Below are 20,033 nucleotides of genomic sequence, written 5' to 3'. Positions count from 1 at the left end.
GCCTGGAAGCACAATTGGCCTTGCTCTCTTCTGGGTGTGTTGGAAAAAAAAGGGGTTTACTTTTGGGACTATTTGACCTCAAATCACCTTGCATGTATCCCTCCACCACTTTACTGATATGCAATGGGTTTTAGATCCAAAATAATCTCAGAATTCGGGTAAAAGAGTGTCATCATAACCATTAGGTATGAGGTTTACTACACTGGCGTATGTATGACGTAGCAATGGTGTAAACTATATATTGGTCAATTAAAGGTCTAATTTGACCCAATTTGGAAGACCAATGACCCAATCCCCGTTCATGTGAACTCCCCCCAATGCCCAAAACACTTGGAGGGTGAAGACTAGCACACGTCTCCTCTGACACATGTTAAGCTAGCCACTGCCGCCGATGGTAGGTAGTTAGCACGCTCGGAGGAAAGCGCGGTTCCCCAGCTCCGATACAACAGCTAGCAGACGCCTGTACTGACCAACATCACGCTAGGACTGATGTGAGGAGGAGGAGGAAGGCCATCCACTCAGCCCTGAGAGAGCACGGGCAGTTGTGCTCTCTCTGACTCCGGCTTCTAACCAGCGATAGCCGGATCATACGGCAAGCCTTAATTTACAAGGTTATAATAAGCAACTGCTAATTAGCCACAGCGGCTATAAGGGCCTATGTTATGCAAACGTACTTTGATGCAGTTCATATAAGAGAAGTCTGTTCTGTTGTTTTTATATCATTTACATATATCCTATTCTGATGTAGTTTAGCCACACCCACTCATACTGTTATTATAAGAGCATTTCAGACTTGGCTCATTTGCATATGGCAGCTTTAAAGACGCAGCTTTTCTAACCAGCGATAGTCGGATCATACTGGAAGCCTTAATTTACAAGCTTATAATAAGCAACTGCTAATTAGCCACAGCAGCTATAAGGGCCTATGGTATGCGAACGTACTTTGCTTTTGTTTTAATAAAAATAAAAACATGTAAACATTAAGTTCAATAATAATAATAATAATAAGTCCATGCAGTTCTTATATGAGAAGTCTGTTCTGTTGTTTTTGTGACATTTACAGATATCCTGTTGTGTTGTAGTTTAGCCACACCCACTCACACTGTTATTATAAGAGCTTTTCAGGCTTGGCTCATTTGCATATAGCAGCTTTAAAGACACAGTAAGCAGCCTGTTTAATTCTGCGGGCTAATGCAAATGATGGACCAAAAAACAAACAAACAAAAAAAACAGACAGATGTTTTTGATGAATGAACTTTTATTTAAATAGACGCTTCAAACCGCAGACCTCTTCAGCTGAACAAGTCCCATCACACCTTTTTACTCTTCCTGACCATGGTGGTCCCTTCTACGGTCAGGGTCTGATGAAGGGAGAGAGAGGAAAAGCAGTGAGTACTGAGTAAAGAAGTAATGACTGAGTACTGAGTATGTATATGTATATGAGTATAGTGAATGTGAGTACTGAGTATGTATATGTATATGAGTATAAGAGGAAATATTGATTAATGACTATACGAGTAATGACTGAGTAATGAGTATACTAGTAGTATTAAGTATATGAGTACTGAGTAATGAGTATTGAGCATACACATTAAGTAATGACTAAGTACTACATACTAAGTACTACTATATGAATAATATTAGTAGTATTAAGTACATGAGTTACGACTGAATACTGAGTATTAAGTAAATGAGTAATGACTGATTAATGAGTATTGAGTAAATGAGTAATGACTGATTAATGAGTATTGAGTATATGAGTAATGACTGATTAATGAGTATTGAGTAAATGAGTAATGACTGATTAATGAGTATTGAGTATATGAGTAATGACTGATTAATGAGTATTGAGTAAATGAGTAATGGCTGATTAATGAGTATTAAGTAAATGAGTAATGACTGATTAATGAGTATTGAGTAAATGAGTAATGACTGATTAATGAGTATTGAGTATATGAGTAATGACTGATTAATAAGTATTGAGTATATGAGTTATGGCTGATTAATGAGTATTAAGTAAATGAGTAATGACTGATTACTGAGTATTGAGTAAATGAGTTATGACTGATTAATGAGTATTGAGTAAATGAGTAATGGCTGATTAATGAGTATTAAGTAAATGAGTAATGACTGATTACTGAGTATTGAGTAAATGAGTAATGACTGATTAATGAGTATTGAGTAAATGAGTAATGACTGATTAATGAGTATTGAGTAAATGAGTAATGACTGATTAATGAGTATTGAGTAAATGAGTAATGACTGATTAATGAGTATTAAGTATATGAGTAATGACTGATTAATAAGTATTGAGTAAATGAGTAATGACTGATTAATGAGTATTGAGTATATGAGTAATGACTGATTAATGAGTATTGAGTATATGAGTAATGACTGATTAATGAGTATTGAGTAAATGAGTAATGACTGATTAATGAGTATTAAGTATATGAGTAATGACTGATTAATGAGTATTGAGTATATGAGTAATGACTGATTAATGAGTATTGAGTAAATGAGTAATGACTGATTAATGAGTATTGAGTATATGAGTAATGACTGATTAATGAGTATTGAGTATATGAGTAATGACTGATTAATGAGTATTGAGTAAATGAGTAATGACTGATTAATGAGTATTAAGTATATGAGTAATGACTGATTAATGAGTATTGAGTATATGAGTAATGACTGATTAATGAGTATTGAGTAAATGAGTAATGACTGATTAATGAGTATTGAGTATATGAGTAATGACTGATTAATGAGTATTGAGTATATGAGTAATGACTGATTAATGAGTATTGAGTAAATGAGTAATGACTGATTAATGAGTATTGAGTAAATGAGTAATGACTGATTAATGAGTATTAAGTATATGAGTTATGACTGATTAATGAGTATTGAGTAAATGAGTAATGACTGATTAATGAGTATTGAGTATATGAGTAATGGCTGATTAATGAGTATTGAGTAAATGAGTAATGACTGATTAATGAGTATTGAGTATATGAGTAATGACTGATTAATGAGTATTGAGTATATGAGTAATGACTGATTAATGAGTATTGAGTATATGAGTAATGACTGATTAATGAGTATTGAGTAAATGAGTAATGACTGATTAATGAGTATTGAGTATATGAGTAATGACTGATTAATGAGTATTGAGTATATGAGTAATGACTGATTAATGAGTATTGAGTAAATGAGTAATGACTGATTAATGAGTATTGAGTTCATGAGTTATGACTAAGTACTATGTATTAGGTATATGAGTAATGACTGATTAATGAGTATTGAGTAAATGAGTAATGACTGATTAATGAGTATTGAATATATGAGTAATGACTGATTAATGAGTATATGAGTAATGACTGATTAATGAGTATTGAGTAAATGAGTAATGACTGATTAATGAGTATTGAGTATATGAGTAATGACTGATTAATAAGTATTAGGTATATGAGTAATGACTGATTAATGAGTATTGAGTAAATGAGTAATGACTGATTAATGAGTATTGAGTAAATGAGTAATGACTGATTAATGAGTATTGAGTAAATGAGTAATGACTGATTAATGAGTATTGAGTATATGAGTAATGACTGATTAATGAGTATTGAGTAAATGAGTAATGACTGATTAATGAGTATTGAGTATATGAGTAATGGCTGATTAATGAGTATTGAGTAAATGAGTAATGACTGATTAATGAGTATTGAGTAAATGAGTAATGACTGATTAATGAGTATTGAGTATATGAGTAATGACTGATTAATAAGTATTAAGTATATGAGTAATGACTGATTAATGAGTATTGAGTATATGAGTAATGGCTGATTAATGAGTATTGAGTAAATCAGTAATGACTGATTAATGAGTATTGAGTATATGAGTAATGACTGATTAATAAGTATTGAGTATATGAGTAATGACTGATTAATGAGTATTGAGTATATGAGTAATGGCTGATTAATGAGTATTGAGTATATGAGTAATGGCTGATTAATGAGTATTGAGTATATGAGTAATGGCTGATTAATGATTATTGAGTAAATGAGTAATGACTGATTAATGAGTATTGAGTATATGAGTAATGACTGATTAATAAGTATTGAGTATATGAGTAATGGCTGATTAATGAGTATTGAGTATATGAGTAATGGCTGATTAATGAGTATTGAGTATATGAGTAATGGCTGATTAATGATTATTGAGTAAATGAGTAATGACTGATTAATGAGTATTGAGTAAATGAGTAATGACTGATTAATGAGTATTGAGTATATGAGTAATGGCTGATTAATGAGTATTGAGTATATGAGTAATGACTGATTAATAAGTATTGAGTATATGAGTAATGGCTGATTAATGAGTATTGAGTATATGAGTAATGGCTGATTAATGAGTATTGAGTATATGAGTAATGGCTGATTAATGAGTATTGAGTATATGATTTATGACTGAGTACTAAGTAATGGGTAAATGCACATTGAGTACATGAGTAATGCATATTGAATTTATGATACTTTTTGGGTTAGTTTTGGGTATGGAGTATAACGACTGAGTACTAGGTCTTGATTATATGAGTAATGAGTATTGAGTATATAAGCAATGACTGAGTACTGCATATTGAGTAATGTGCAGTATATGAGTAATGAGTAGTTGCATTTTAATTACAGTCTATTAAACGTACGTCAGTAGTGTTCTTATTAGTATAAATTGGTGTAATATCTTTGTTTTAAGAGCAGCGGCTGACGGACTGCTTTATGAATGCTAATTAGCTTAGATGAGCTCTTTCTGGATTGCTCCAGTATGAGCTTTAGGGCTGGGCCTGCTCTGCAAGCTCCTGTGATTAGTAATAACGCTGCTGCAGTGCGTCGCACAAGCAGAGGGTTTAAACCTGAGATCTAAGATGGAATGACTTTGTCGAGTTGGCTGAACGTATTAGCAGCACAAAATTGACTGAGTCTCGCAGTGCCATTAAAAAAAGCCCAGAACTGAGCTAAGATCCGTCTCAAGTCAATTCAAACTCTATAAAGCCTCCAAAATGAAAACACAGCAATAAGCATTTGGCTAACGAGCACGGCCTCCTTTCTAATCGTGCTCATTTTCACTCTGCTCCTGCTTCTACCAGCAGAACCCAGGCCGCACTGTCACCGTCAGTTCCACCAGTGTGATTGGCTGAGGGGGGTTCTATGAGGGCTAATATCTCATGAGACCAGGTGAGTGCAGTGCAGTGTGTGTTAGACGTACACACCTCAATCATCTCTCCTCCCTTGATCTCCTGCATGTGTGAGAACTTGTCTGTCTGACAGATGAGCTTTCCTCCCTCCATCTTCACGGTGCACTGAAGGGAATACAGATCAGAGTCATCACTTTCATCAGCATCATCAGAACCAACATTACCATCTATGAAAATGCAGACAATTCTGTTTTTCAAGCAAATTTTGAGATAAATGTACTTTAAAAAGAGAGACGCAGAACATAAAAAAAAATCTAAAATTGTTTTTAAAGAATAAATGCAGAATTAAAAAAAGTTTTCAAGGAAAAACTGCAGAAAAAATCTGATATTTTTAAAAAGAAAGATACAGATGGATTTTTTTGTTGAAACAAATGATATCATTTTTCATGAAAATGTGCAGATTATTTTTAATGTAAATTTGAATTAAAAATTGAGATAAATTAACTACTTAAAAATGATGCACATGCACACTTTTTATTTCACAAACAAATAAGCAGCACATTTTTGTATGTTTTAGTATTTTATTGTTATATATTATTATTAATTGTATATTATTAGTAGTAATTATTTTACTGTTAAAGAAACTTTACTTTTTAAAGAAACAAATTACAAATTTACTTTTTCATGAAATAAAATATGTATTTGTTTTCCTCAAAAGAAAATACTTTTTTCTTTACATTTAATGTTGTTATATATTATTATTATTAATGATATATTATTATTAAAATAATTATATATTATTATAAATGTAATTATTTTACTTTTTTACTTTTTAAATAAACAAATGACAAATTTAGCTTTTCATGATTTTTTTTTCTCAAGAAAAATATTTTTTTTAAATAGAAAGCGGAAAAATGTGCTAATTTATTTTTTTTCCAAGAAATAAATAACGCTTGAAAGAAGCAAACCGATCTCATTTACTAGATCCAGCTTTTTAATAATTTGGTTTTAACTGATAAAAAGTGAACAATGTAAAAAAAAAACACTTTACAGAAATAGAGTTGTATACAGCCCTAATTGGTGCAAATTTTCCACCTTTTGTAGCCAAGCTAAAAAACACACCCAATGCACCGAAATGTCAGTTATTATGGTTCTATGTAGAACCGTTGCCTTTGGTAAAGAACCCCCTGAAGAACTGTAGAGTATATGCAATAGAAAAGTCCAGACGAATGGTAATGAAACGATACCTTGAGCTTCCTTCCGTCCATGGTGGTGATTTCGGCCTCCTTGCCGATGGTGAAGGAGTTGGTGACGGATTTTCCGGGAGTTTTGGAGGTGATGACGAAGTCGTTGCCGGTCTGCTGGATCTCTGTCACGGGTTTGACATCCTTGGCCATCTTAATGATGTCCTCTGGCAGAGCTGGAGAAGGAGAAGCGTATATCAGTGGCGATCAACCAGTCCCTGCTGCCTGGTTTGAAGATGTGCCGATCTCACCAGCAGTAAATTAGCCATGCTAACATTAGCCGAAACACTTTGATGAGAACCTAATCAACAGTAAAGCCACAAACCTTCATATTTAGATGTGATTTTTTTTAATTAGACAAGACAAATGTAGCTAGCCATGCTATGGACAGCTAACCCCTGGCCATTAGCATGGCACTAACTAGCTAACCACAGGCCTAAATCATCACACACATCACTCACAGCCGCATTAGCCGTGTTGCTGCAGTGCGAAAACCTCGGCTGTACTCACAGATAGCCCGGAGAAACTCCTCGTAGTTCTCCTGGGCGTAAACCTGCCATGTTCCGCTGAAGGCCATTTCTGCCAAAGTCACCTTCACCACCAGAGGCTGAAGCTCAAGACACTTCGTGAAGCTCCTCGCAGCGTGGAGAGGACTCCCCCACCACTCCGGGTTCTTATAGTGGTCAAGAAAGTCCCCCTTGCTTCACTAATCATTAACGTCTCCATAGTGGCGTTGGCCTGTTTGGACAACCTGGAGTTCATTTACATCTGCAGATTGGTGACCCTATGGCACATCTGGCACACAGTGTTATGCATCAGAGCCTTCTAGATACGATGAAGGCATTTCTAACGAGATATTAATGCTTCAGTAGGGTAGTCTTCTCCGAGTCTTCTGGAGAACCATGTCTTCTGGGGAACTTTGGGTCTATGGGTTCTTCCATGGAAACGAATGGACAAAGGTTTGTGCATCCCCTCACGCCATCTAGATGCTAGCACACTAACAACAGCCTTGCAACCATGTGGAATACCACAGCAACCACCTACCCACCACTGAGCATACCATAGCAACCCCCTAGCAACCCCCTAGCAACCCCATGGCAACAACCTGAGGTACTAGAGGAGCTGCTCAGCAACACCAACCCAGCCTGAATGGGTGGAACGTGGGCTAGGTGGGTTCCTGGTGGGTTTCAGGTGGGCATGGGCTCTGAGTGGGTCTGTACATAGTTTTACAGCCATTGTTACAGCCCACCTGAATCTCACATGGGGCAATGCACTTTATTGCAGACCCCCTGTCTATACATCAGGGATTCCTGGGAATCATGGCTCTCTGAGTTAGGGCTGTATTACAATGCCTTTAGAGTTTCACCATTAGAAGTCCTATTTAGTCAAGACTGAGGCTTAATCCGGGGCTAATTTCAGTCTGGGTGGGCTATTTACAGTGCCCGATGCTGAGAACTCCACATCTGCACACCTGCAGAATGACCAGTTTCACTGGTAACACTCTGTAAAAATAAGTCAACCATTATCTTTGCTTGGTAATCACTTTAAATGGCCTTTTTAATTATTAACCCTTTACGGCATTTAGCTGAGGCTCTTATCCACAGCGGTGGGCCTATGTAGTGTTAGGAGTCTTGCCCAAGGACTCTTACTGGTGTAATGCAGCACAGTCACCCAGACCCCAGTCTCCCACATTTGGTTATCCATCCAAATGCTTGAAGTGATTGAACCCCTGTAGAGAAGAAGTGCTGCCAATAGAATAGGACTCTCTCTCTGGAGCTGATCAACGTCATGAACCTATTGGCACCATGCTGCCTAATGCCAGGCGTGGGCTAGAGGGGTGTAAAGCCCCCCCAGCAGCAGTACTGAGCTGTGGAGCAGTGGAGGAACTGCTGTGTTCTTTGGAGTGATGGATGGTGCGTTGATGAGTTGGGGATGAGTTAGGGTGCAGGTCAGACATCCAGGGGAAGAAGAAAGGCGGGCATCTACTTCACTATACAGCCTAAAGCAAATTTGGCAGTTTTGCCAGATTGTGGAACTCACCTCTGGCTTCGACGTGCCATTCTGGACTTCCATCTGTCTCAGGATAGCAGTGACCCTGAGTCATACAGGGTTCTATAGAGTACAATAATGGACCCCATTTTGGACCACCTACAAGAAGATCTAGTCATAAGGAACGACAATTTCTCCAGGTGAAGAATCAGTGTTGCCTTCATTCAGAGCTCATGCTATGTAATGCAGCATAACCCCGATCCTGAGGTCGGCTGTGGAATTGGCCGAGAGGTGGACGACCCTGTGGACTGTTTGCTTTTTTCTTTCTGGACAAAAAAAAAGTCCTGGTCTTGCATAATGAAGCAGTCTATTAGGAAACACTATGTGGTACAGCATATCTGTAAATCTACTGTCAACCCAGACGGCCCAGACAGCCCAGACAGCTCAGACAGCCCAGTGGAACCAGTGATTTCATTAAAAACCCAGTGTTACTGCAGATACACACAGGCCGCACCATGTCAGGGTAGTAAGAGATGTACAGGGAAATACTGATAAGTGGTTAAAGTAACAACCTGTGTGTTTCAGAAACATTTCTAATTATAAATTATATTTATTTTACAATATCAATCTGTAAAAATGCACAAATTTAACTTATAAAATTGTAAAATTTAATATACCTTCATAAATAGAGGCAAATTAAGGCCAAACTGGAATTAAACCTGCAGCCACGGTGACCACATCTACCTGAATTTGACCATTTTACCCATAACAGCACAATTCTGTACTTCTATCTATTTTTACTGTAAAGATCAACAACAGTGCTGTAATACAGTGAACACTGCTACCATGTGTTTTTACAGTAAAGCTGTGGCAACGACATCTGCCTAATATTGAACTGCAGTATACACAACCTTATAGGTGTTAAATAGTTCAAATGGTTTAAATATGTAAATTTTATTTTATTATTAATAAATGAGAGGGAACTGGCTGTAGAAAATGAATGACACTAGACGTCATAATTAAAGCTCCAGAATGTCCATGGAATATCCAGAAGGGTCATGTTATGTATGTATGCTCACTCCCGCCTCCTCACCACCACACAATACACATTAGCTGTTAGAGGCTGAAATGAGAAAATAATTAAAGGCTGTTAAAAATACCAATAAGTTGTGAGTACTGTACAGTTCTATATATATAAAAGGTTCACTATATATAAATATAGTGAATATATATATACTGTATATGTATATAATATATATAATTTCACTATATATCCATATATGTATATATATACACAGTATATATATAAATTCACTATATTTATATATATACTGTATATATATACAGTGTATATATATAATATAGCAGTAATATATATATATATATATATATATATATATATATAGAACTTTATATATATATAGAACTTTATATATAAAGTTCTCAAACTATTATATGGATAGGCCCCTGCAGATGGCGCTGCCAAGGATTATTGGGCTACAAATACCTGCGGGGTGTGTGACAGGACTCAGACATTGAGAATAGTGCAGTACAGTGCAATGTGAGTGTCTAATTGAATGTGTGGAAAATGGGTTGCTAAGCAGATACAGGTAATGATTGGCTAAAAGGAGTGATTTCCAGCATTTGGGCGTGGCCAAAGACCATAGTGTGAAGGAAATAGCTGAATCTGCAGGTGTATGGAAGCATACGGTCATACGGGTCTACCAGCAGTGGCACAAAGAATTGTCACAGTCCGTCCAAAAAACAGTCCATGTACAGTGCCACCTACAGGAGCCAGAAGTCACTACCTCCTACCTTCGTCTGGAGAGCTCAATAACAAACTCATCCTGGGAAGTGCAGGTGGTGGGAGACAGGAGAACATGCTAGAGAAGACTGCCCCCCTCGTGCAATTAAGGGTCAGTTTTTAATTATCGGTAAATAATCTGTAAATAATATTGTTTTTACTTGTATTATTTATATTTTGTATATAGAGGTAATTTATCTACATTTTGCACCTGAATGTCTTGCTATCCCTTTGCTGCTGTGACACGGTGAATTTCAACACTGTGGGACTAATAAAGGCTTATCTTATCTTATCTTTTCTCATATATAATATAAAGCTTTTTGTGTGACAGTGACAAAATACTGACGTCATTACACTGAACCAAATGAACCCAAGCACCAAACCTAATTACACAAACAGCATGTTTATTTCACTTCAGTCGAAGAATAAGCATTAAATAAGCAAAACCACAAAACTAAGCTTCTCAAACCAAACCAGAGGCCTTCAGAGCAGCAAACCCTTAAAGCCCCAGTCAGGGAAGGTTACCTTGAATCCCTTTAAACAGACCTGGAAGTCCCAGAGAGCATGACCGGCCTCCCTCTCTCTCTCTCTCTGGCTGGGTAGGATGACACTACCTCACCCCTATCACTCACTGTGGCCAGTGCAGGCGGCTGTTAGCTGACCTACCAGAATCAGCCGTTAGTGTTCTCCTCCAAGCGCGTTGAGCTCCAGTGGAGTTGCATTAGAGCTAACGTGAATTGGAGGAAGCTCATGATGGTCTTCACCCTCCCAGCACTGGTTGCATCGTGTGGTGGAGGAGACCTAGAAAAATGTATAGTATTTGCTAGCTGAATTAGCCTTGTAGCTAATTTACCCAATTTGCCTTTACACTGTAATAAAATATTGTCGTCTTAAGGTTAGGAAGCCACACTATACGGACAAAAGTATTGGGACACCTGCTCGTTCACTGTTTCTTCTAAAATCAGGAGTATTAAAAAGAGTTGCTCCAGCTTTTCTTAGAGTGACTGTGTCTACTGTCCCTCTCACCTCATCCCCAACTCCTCAACTGATCCCAAAAGCATTGGCTGAAGCACCATCCATCATTCCCGAGGTTTCATGTATATTCGATTTTTTCTCCAAACTGTCATTTTAAAGCAGCATTATGTAAGAATTTGGCATATCTTGATCCTGGGCTTCCCGTAAAGTCGGGAGGTGGAATCCGCAACCACCTTTGAGCCACCTCTAAAGGACACGAGTGACACATGCATTTCTGGACAAGCTGAGGAATACAGAAGCATCACTGAAAGGTAAAGAAGCAAAGCATGTGGGCTGAGGCGGTGGAGTAATACTACAGGTGTTTACACTAATAGGACTAATATGATGGGTTATGCAGCATCACACAGCAGTTGTGGAGAGAGGTTCTCCACCTGCAGCTCCACCACCAAAGCTCCATAGTGCAGTAACCCGGAGTGGGAATGACGGAGACGCCGTAGCATGAACCTGAAGCTGCTGCTTTAAGGTAGAAATTCTGCATAATGCTGCTTTAAGTGATTCCTGACTGAGGCTGTAAGAGATATCAGCTCGGCCTGTCGCTGCTACTGATTGCACACTCGCTCTCCTCTCTTCCTAGATCTCGATGGCGTCTGCCCGCGGCTTCTCTCCATGTTTGTACACGCTGACCGTCACGTGGACGGTCTGTGAGCCGTACGAGTTGCGCACAAAGATGCTGTAGTTGCCGGAGTCCTCCATGGTGACGGAGCTGATGGTGATGGTGGAGCACTTCTTCTCATTGGCGACGTGGAACTGACCGGCGGAGGTGATCTCTCTCTCATTCTTTAGCCAGAACATCTCCGGCTCGGGGTCACCATCGGCAAAGCAGGTCAGACACAGAGTCTGAGAGAGAGTGAAGAGAGAGATTATTCCCTTAATTAAAATCAACAAGATCCGTTGAATTTATTATTCATATTAGTTGTAAACTTTTTTAATTCTCTCATATAAATAAAATCATTTTGATGAATTGTTTTGGCAAGAATATGACTTGAATAATTTAAGCATTTACAGAAAGAGAGAGAGCGAGAGGGGGAGAGAGATTAGCGCTGATACTTATAAAGTCCATTCTGCATCGCTGGTGGAAATTACCTTGCCTTCCATTATGGCCACAACATCTGGTAATCCCTTTGTGACTCTGGCACGATCTAGGAAGAAGAAATAGGCCTCTAAGATGTCTTTTTTTTCACTCTCGATTATTAAAATTCTAATAATAATAATACTAATAACAATAACAACAACAACAATAACAATAATAATGATTATTATTATTATTATTATTATTATTATTATTATTATTATCTCCTGTCTTTAATTAATCATTAACTACTGTAGTGTGTTACAGACCACACTGGATAAAGGGTGACAGTCTGGTCTGATGATAGTGACGATTAGACATCACTAATCGTCAAAAATAAATTTATTCTTTATTTTATTTATTTTTTTATTTTAATAAAACAAAATTTAGTCTTTGTTTTATTGTGCTACTACGATTTCTGTCTTTGTCCTGTGGTCTCACTGAGATTTCTGTTTTTGACCTGTGGTCTCACTAATATTTCCATGTCTTTGTCCTGTGTTGTCACAAGATTTCTGTCTTTGTCCTGCTGTCTTACTAAGATTTCCATGTCTTGTGGTCTTACTAAGATTTCCTTGTCCTTGCCCTGTGGTGTCACTGAGATTTCTTTCTTTGTCTTGTGGTGTCACTAAGATTTATGTCTATGTCCTGTGGTGTCACTAAGATTTGTGTTTTTGTCCTGTGGTGTCACTAAGATTTCCATGTCTTGTGCTCTTACTAAGATTTCATTGTCCTTGTCCTGTGGTGTCACTGAGATTTCTGTCTTTGTCCTGTGGTGTCACACAAATCTCTTGATTTGTGTTTTTGTCCTGTGTTGTCACAAGATTTCTGTCTTTTTTCTGTGGTCTCACTGAGATTTCTGTTTTTGTCCTGTGGTGTCACAAGATTTCTGTTTTTGTCCTGTGGTCTCACTAATATGTCCATATCTTTGTCCTGTGTTGTCACAAGATTTCTGTCTTTGTCCTGTGGTCTCACTGAGATTTCTGTTTTTGTCCTGTGGTGTCACAAGATTTCTGTTTTTGACCTGTGGTCTCACTAATATGTCCATATCTTTGTCCTGTGTGTCACAAGAGTTCTGTCTTTGTCCTGTGATCTCACTAAGATTTCTGTTTTTGTCCTGTGTTGTCTCAAGATTTCTGTCTTTGTCCTGCTGTCTTACAAAGATTTTCATGTCTTGTGGTCTTAATAAGATTTCCTTGTCCTTGTCCTGTGGTGTCACTGAGATTTCTTTCTTTGTCTTGTGGTGTCACTAAGATTTATGTCTTTGTCCTGTGGTGTCACTAACATTTCTGTTTTTGTCCTGTGTTGTCACTAAGATTTCTGTTTTGTCCTGTGGTCTCACTGAGATTTCCATGTCTTGTGGTGTCACTAAGATTTATGTCTTTGTCCTGTGATGTCACTGAGATTTGTTTTTTTGTCCTGTGTTGTCACTAAGATTTCTGTTTTTATCCTGTGGTGTCACTAAGATTTCTATTTTTGTCCTGTGGTCTCACTGAGATTTCCATGTCTTGTGGTCTTACTAAGATTTCCATGTCTTAAGGTCTTACTAAGATTTCCTTGTCCTTGTCCTGTGGTGTCACTGAGATTTCTTTCTTTGTATTGTGGTGTCACTAAGATATATGTCATTGTCCTGTGGTGTCAGTGAGATTTCTGTCTTTGTCCTGTGGTCTTACTAAGATTTCCATGTCTTGTGGTCTTACTAAGATTTCCATGTCTTTGTCCTGTGCTGTCACAAGATTTCTGTTTTTGTCCTGTGGTCTCACTGAGATTTCCATGTCTTTTTCATGTGTTGTCACTAAGATTTCTGTCTTCGTCCTGTGGTGCCAGTAAGATTTGCATCTTTGTCCTGTGGAGCCACTAAGATTTCTATCAGTCAGTGGTATTCCTAAGATGTCACTTAGATTTCCATCATTGTCCCGTGGTGCCACTAGAAGTTCTACATTTTCCTGTGCTGTCACATTAGTATTTCTATGACTTTGTCCTAGGATTCCTAAAGAAATCTATATTTATATATATTTCTACATTTAATTCATTTGTTCTGTATTCTATAGTGTAGATATGATTTCTATTGTATCCTATCGTGTCAGTAGCATATCTATATGTTTATGCCATCACATCTCATTCTTTCAAGCAGTCACTTACTTTTCTCTGCAATCGCCACTTGCCTGTGGAAAAAAAAACAAAAAGAGAAAAATTTATTAAATTTAGATCACAGTTGTAACAGCAACTGCATTAAAACCCTTTGATCACAATTAGCATAAAGATCTCTAATCATAAAGCAGTTAATGGCAGTTTTTATGTATGACAGTTTTTTTCCAAATGACACTTACTTCAGCCTCTGGTATTCCAGCAGAGCATCTGCAAAGGCTTTAGAGGAGACAGAGCAAAGAGATGAGACATAGGTTGAGACATTGAGGTATTGGACAGAGGCTGCTCCCAAAACATCTAATAATGTGTTCTGTCCAGCAGATGGAGCCATGCATTTTTCTAAGGTCTGCTGAAGGCTGGTGATAGTGACAGTGATGTTTATGCTTCTTACCTATGGCATAAGGAATTTTCTTTACATTTGCTGCACCTTAGCTATATATACTATATGGACAAAAGTATTGGGACACCTGCTCATATTGTTCTTCTGAAATCAATGGTATTAAAAGAGTTGATCCTGCTTTTGTTGGAGTAACTGTCTCTACTGTCCAGAGAAGAAGATAAGATAAGATAATCCTTTATTAGTCCCACAGTGGGGAAATTCTAAAAAAGACTTTCTACTAGATTTTGGATAAGCATTGCTGTGAGGATTTGATTGCATTTAGCGACAAACGCATTAGTGAGGTCAGGATGTTGGATGAAGCTCACCACCCCACCTAATGGAAGACTCAATGCTGGGGAGTGTACACTCCTCTTGCCCACACCTAACATTAGGCATGTCTATCTGCTATCCCATATAGTCCTATTCTATTGGCAGTACTTCAGTACTAATGCTTTCATTAGAAGGGGTGTCCACAAACATTTGGACATTTTGTGTATGTGTTTGTCCTGTTGTGTATATAGCATCTGAATTGTTTTTCCTGTGGTGTATATAGAGTTTCTGTGTATTTGTCCTGTGGTGTATATAGAGTTTCTGTGTATTTGTCCTGTGGTGTATATAGAGTTTCTGTGTATGTGTCCTGTGGTGTATATAGAGTTTCTGTGTATTTGTCCTGTGGTGTATATAGAGTTTCTGTGTATTTGTCCTGTGGTGTATATAGAGTTTCTGTGTATGTGTCCTGTGGTGTATATAGAGTTTCTGTGTATTTGTCCTGTGGTGTATATAGAGTTTCTGTGTATTTGTCCTGTGGTGTATATAGAGTTTCTGTGTGTTTGTCCTGTGGTGAATATAGAGTTTCTGTGTATTTGTCCTGTGGTGTATATAGAGTTTCTGTGTATTTGTCCTGTGGTGTATATAGAGTTTCTGTGTATTTGTCCTGTGGTGTATATAGAGTTTCTGTGTATTTGTCCTGTGGTGTATATAGAGTTTCTGTGTATTTGTCCTGTGGTGTATATAGAGTTTCTGTGTATGTGTCCTGTGGTGTATATAGAGTTTCTGTGTATTTGTCCTGTGGTGTATATAGAGTTTCTGTGTATTTGTCCTGTGGTGTATATAGAGTTTCTGTGTATTTGTCCTGTGATGTATATAGAGTTTCTGTGTGTTTGTCCTGTGGTGTATAGAGTTTCTGCATATTTGTCCTGTGGTGTATATAGAGTTTCTGTGTATGTGTCATGTGGTGTATATAGAATTTCTGCGTATTTGTCCTGTGGTGTATATAGAGTTTCTGTGTATGTGTCATGTGGTGTATAGAGTTTCTGTGTATGTGTCCTGTGGTGTATATAGAGTTTCTGTGTATTTGTCCTGTGTATATAGAGTTTCTGTGTGTTTGTTCTGTGGTGTATATAGAGTTTCTGTATATTCGTCCTGTGGTGTATATAGAGTTTCTGTGTATTTGTCCTGTGGTGTATATAGAGTTTCTGTGTATTTATCCTGTGGTGTAAATAGAGGACATTTGTCCTGTGGTGTATATAGAGTTTCTATGTATGTGTCCTGTGGTGTATATAGAGTTTCTGTGTATTTGTCCTGTGTATATAGAGTTTCTGTGTATTTGTCCTGTGGTGTATATAGAGTTTCTGTGTATGTGTCCTGTGGTGTATATATAGAGGACATTTGTCCTGTGGTGTATATAGAGTTTCTGTGTATGTGTCCTGTGGTGTATATAGAGTTTCTGTGTGTTTGTCCTGTGGTGTATAGAGTTTCTGCATATTTGTCCTGTGGTGTATATAGAGTTTCTGTGTATGTGTCATGTGGTGTATATAGAATTTCTGCGTATTTGTCCTGTGGTGTATATAGAGTTTCTGTGTATGTGTCCTGTGGTGTGTATAGAGTTTCTGTGTATTTGTCCTGTGGTGTATATAGAGTTTCTGTGTATGTGTCCTGTGGTGTATATAGAGTTTCTCTGTATTTGTCCTGTGGTGTATATAGAGTTTCTGTGTATTTGTCCTGTGGTGTATATAGAGTTTCTGTGTATGTGTCCTGTGGTGTATATAGAGTTTCTGTGTGTTTGTCCTGTGGTGTATATAGAGTTTCTGTGTTTTTGTCCTGTGGTGTATATAGTTTCTGCATATTTGTCCTGTGGTGTATATAGAGTTTCTGTGTATGTGTCCTGTGGTGTATATAGAGTTTCTGTGTGTTTGTCCTGTGGTGTATATAGAGTTTCTGTGTATTTGTCCTGTGGTGTATATAGTTTCTGCATATTTGTCCTGTGGTGTATATAGAGTTTCTGCGCATTTGTCCTGTGGTGTATATAGAGTTTCTGTGTGTTTGTCCTGTGGTGTATATAGAGTTTCTGTATATTCGTCCTGTGGTGTATATATAGTTTCTGTGTATTTATTCTGTGGTGTAAATAGAGGACATTTGTCCTGTGGTGTATATAGAGTTTCTGTGTATGTGTCCTGTGGTGTATATAGAGTTTCTGTGTATTTGTCCTGTGTATATAGAGTTTCTGTGTATTTGTCCTGTGGTGTATATAGAGTTTCTGTGTGTTTGTCCTGTGGTGTATATAGAGTTTCTGTGTATGTGTCATGTGGTGTATATAGAGTTTCTGTGTATTTGTCCTGTGGTGTATATAGAGTTTCTGTGTGTTTGTCCTGTGGTTTATATAGAGTTTCTGCGTATTTGTCCTGTGGTGTATATAGAGTTTCTGTGTATTTGTCCTGTGGTGTATATAGAGTTTCTGTGTATTTGTCCTGTGGTGTATATAGAGTTTCTGTCTATGTGTCCTGTGGTGTATATAGAGTTTCTGCGTGTTTGTCCTGTGGTGTATGTAGAGTTTCTGTGTATGTGTCCTGTGGTGTATATAGAGTTTCTGTGTATTTGTCCTGTGGTGTATAAGATAAGATAAGATAGGCCTTTATTAGTCCCGCAGTGGGGAAATTCACAGTGTGACAGCAGAAAGGGATAGCAAGACACTCAGTTACAAAAATTTAGATAAATAATTTACACTATATACACATTATAAATAAGAATTAAAAAAGCAATAAACAATATTATTTATAGCAAAAGACTCTTAATTGCACATGGGGGGGGATATTGCACATAGTATTCCCTGAACATGAACATGTGTGTGTAGTTAAGTGTGTGTGTATGTGGTCCGCTGGGAGCAGTGCTGGTTGTGCAGTCTGACGGCAGCAGGAAGGAAGGACCTGCGATACCGCTCATTCACACACTTGGGGTGAAGCAGCCTGTCGCTAAAGGAGCTGCCCAGTGCTGCCAGAGTCTCATGCATGGGGTGGGAGCTGTTATAGAGTATAACAGAGTATATAGTATATAGAGTATACAGTATATAGAGTTTCTGTGTATGTGTCCTGTGGTGTATATAGAGTTTCTGTGTATGTGTCCTGTGGTGTATATAGAGTTTCTGTGTATTTGTCCTGTGGTGTATATAGAGTTTCTGTGTGTTTGTCCTGTGGTGTATATAGAGTTTCTGTGTGTTTGTCCTGTGGTGTATATAGAGTTTCTCTGTATTTGTCCTGTGGTGTATATAGAGTTTCTGTGTGTTTGTCCTGTGGTGTATATAGAGTTTCTGTGTGTTTGTCCTGTGGTGTATATAGAGTTTCTCTGTATTTGTCCTGTGGTGAATATAGAGTTTCTGTGTATTTGTCCTGTGGTGTATATAGAGTTTCTGTGTATTTGTCCTGTGGTGTATATAGAGTTTCTCTGTATTTGTCCTGTGGTGTATATAGAGTTTCTGTGTATTTGTCCTGTGGTGAATATAGAGTTACTGTGTATTTGTCCTGTGGTGTATATAGAGTTTCTCTGTATTTGTCCTGTGGTGTATATAGAGTTTCTGTGTATTTGTCCTGTGGTGTATATAGAGTTTCTGTGTGTTTGTCCTGTGGTGTATATAGAGTTTCTCTGTATTTGTCCTGTGGTGAATATAGAGTTTCTGTGTATTTGTCCTGTGGTGTATATAGAGTTTCTGTGTATGTGTCCTGTGGTGTATATAGAGTTTCTGTGTGTTTGTCCTGTGGTGTATATAGAGTTTCTCTGTATTTGTCCTGTGGTGTATATAGAGTTTCTGTGTATTTGTCCTGTGGTGTATATAGAGTTTCTGTGTATTTGTCCTGTGGTGTATATAGAGTTTCTGTGTGTTTGTCCTGTGGTGTATATAGAGTTTCTGTGTATTTGTCCTGTGGTGTATATAGAGTTTCTGTGTGTTTGTCCTGTGGTGTATATAGAGTTTCTGTGTATTTGTCCTGTGGTGTATATAGAGTTTCTGCGTATTTGTCCTGTGGTGTATATAGAGTTTGGATTTGTTCATTATTGGTAAAAGTGCTTAATTAAAAGTAGATGTTCTCTAAGGTTCTACTTGAGCTACTAATTAAGTAAAGTACTGTGAGCACTCAATTGCAGAACTGTACAACCTCTATTTGTCAATTGGGAAAATTGATTAATCTATAATTTTTTTTCTGAATATTTTATGTAATTTTATCTTATTCATGCAGATGGATTTGTAAGGACAGAAGCTGTACCTTGGCCGGACAGATCCAGATGCCGCTTGTGTGTATCCTGGCCGTCAAACATCTCCAGGGTATACTTCCCTTTGTCGTTTTCAGTGGGGTTAAATATCTCGATCCAGACCTTCTGCATACTGCTGCCAGGTGCTGTCCTCTCCTCCTGGTCGATTCTTTTCTCTCTGTCACAGAAATGATTAAAGGGTAAAATCACAAATAAATAAAGCAGCAACAAACACTCTACCGTCTCTCAAATCCTCTTCATTTTGGGGGGAAGATTTCTCAGCACAATAAGGGAAATAAAATGAGGACAAGCCAAACCGAGTCTTTGGTTTGTAGCTGTGACTCTCTTCAGTGCATTGGGCCTAAAAATCAAACGGTTGCTCCTCTCCCTCGATGCCTGGAGCTGGATCTCTGGACAAAAGGAACTCACTTGAAGTACCAGCTGGTCTTCATGTAGCTCAGATAGTACTTCAGAGAGCAGTAGAGTTTGAAGCCCGCCGCTGTGCACTGGATCCCCAGGGGACTGGCTGAAAGAGCTGTAGATCAGACAGAGGCCCGGGGAGGGGGTCAGCTCAGGCAGCACAACCACTGTCAACGCTTTGTATAAAAGACATGAAGTCCAGTGTTAAGTTCGATTTCAGCGGCTCGATGGCTTCTTCTGAA

The 20,033-nt window shown here is 37.9% G+C and overlaps 2 protein-coding genes across 2 annotated transcripts in view; both read right to left on the bottom strand.

The window, feature by feature from the left end:
* Positions 1-1,310: 1,310 nt before the first annotated feature.
* On the bottom strand, positions 1,311-7,009 carry fabp10a (fatty acid binding protein 10a, liver basic). The gene is made up of 4 exons (XM_072659694.1): positions 6,943-7,009; positions 6,436-6,608; positions 5,264-5,353; positions 1,311-1,361 (listed from the first exon to the last, which is right to left on the bottom strand). The coding sequence occupies exons 1-4, from the start codon at positions 7,007-7,009 to the stop codon at positions 1,311-1,313; spliced, it is 381 nt and encodes a 126-aa protein (XP_072515795.1).
* A 4,533-nt stretch (positions 7,010-11,542) lies between these two features.
* myom3 (myomesin 3) overlaps positions 11,543-20,033 on the bottom strand; it is a 94,254-nt gene continuing 85,763 nt past the window's right edge. The window contains exons 31-36 of the mRNA XM_072692482.1: positions 19,801-19,906; positions 19,386-19,549; positions 14,657-14,693; positions 14,469-14,491; positions 12,344-12,399; positions 11,543-12,097 (exon numbers count right to left, since the gene is read on the bottom strand). Of these exons, the coding sequence (XP_072548583.1) occupies positions 11,831-12,097; positions 12,344-12,399; positions 14,469-14,491; positions 14,657-14,693; positions 19,386-19,549; positions 19,801-19,906 (653 nt within the window). The 3' untranslated portion in view covers positions 11,543-11,830. The remainder of the gene's footprint in view (positions 12,098-12,343; positions 12,400-14,468; positions 14,492-14,656; positions 14,694-19,385; positions 19,550-19,800; positions 19,907-20,033) is intronic.

Source organism: Salminus brasiliensis, chromosome 1 (genome assembly GCF_030463535.1).
Source record: "Salminus brasiliensis chromosome 1, fSalBra1.hap2, whole genome shotgun sequence".
In the NCBI taxonomy this organism is placed as follows: domain Eukaryota; kingdom Metazoa; phylum Chordata; class Actinopteri; order Characiformes; family Bryconidae; genus Salminus; species Salminus brasiliensis.
This window is presented reverse-complemented; position numbering and strand designations above follow the sequence as displayed.

Excerpts from the sequence above, each read along its gene's own strand:
- fabp10a (XM_072659694.1), bottom strand. The coding sequence starts at position 7,009 with ATGGCCTTCAGCGGAACATGGCAGGTTTACGCCCAGGAGAACTACGAG. Across the intron at positions 6,609-6,942 it reads GGAGTTTCTCCGGGCTATCT|CTCTGCCAGAGGACATCATT; the intron begins GTGAGTACAGCC and ends CTCCTTCTCCAG. Across the intron at positions 1,362-5,263 it reads AGGGAGGAGAGATGATTGAG|ACCCTGACCGTAGAAGGGAC; the intron begins GTGTGTACGTCT and ends TCCCTTCATCAG.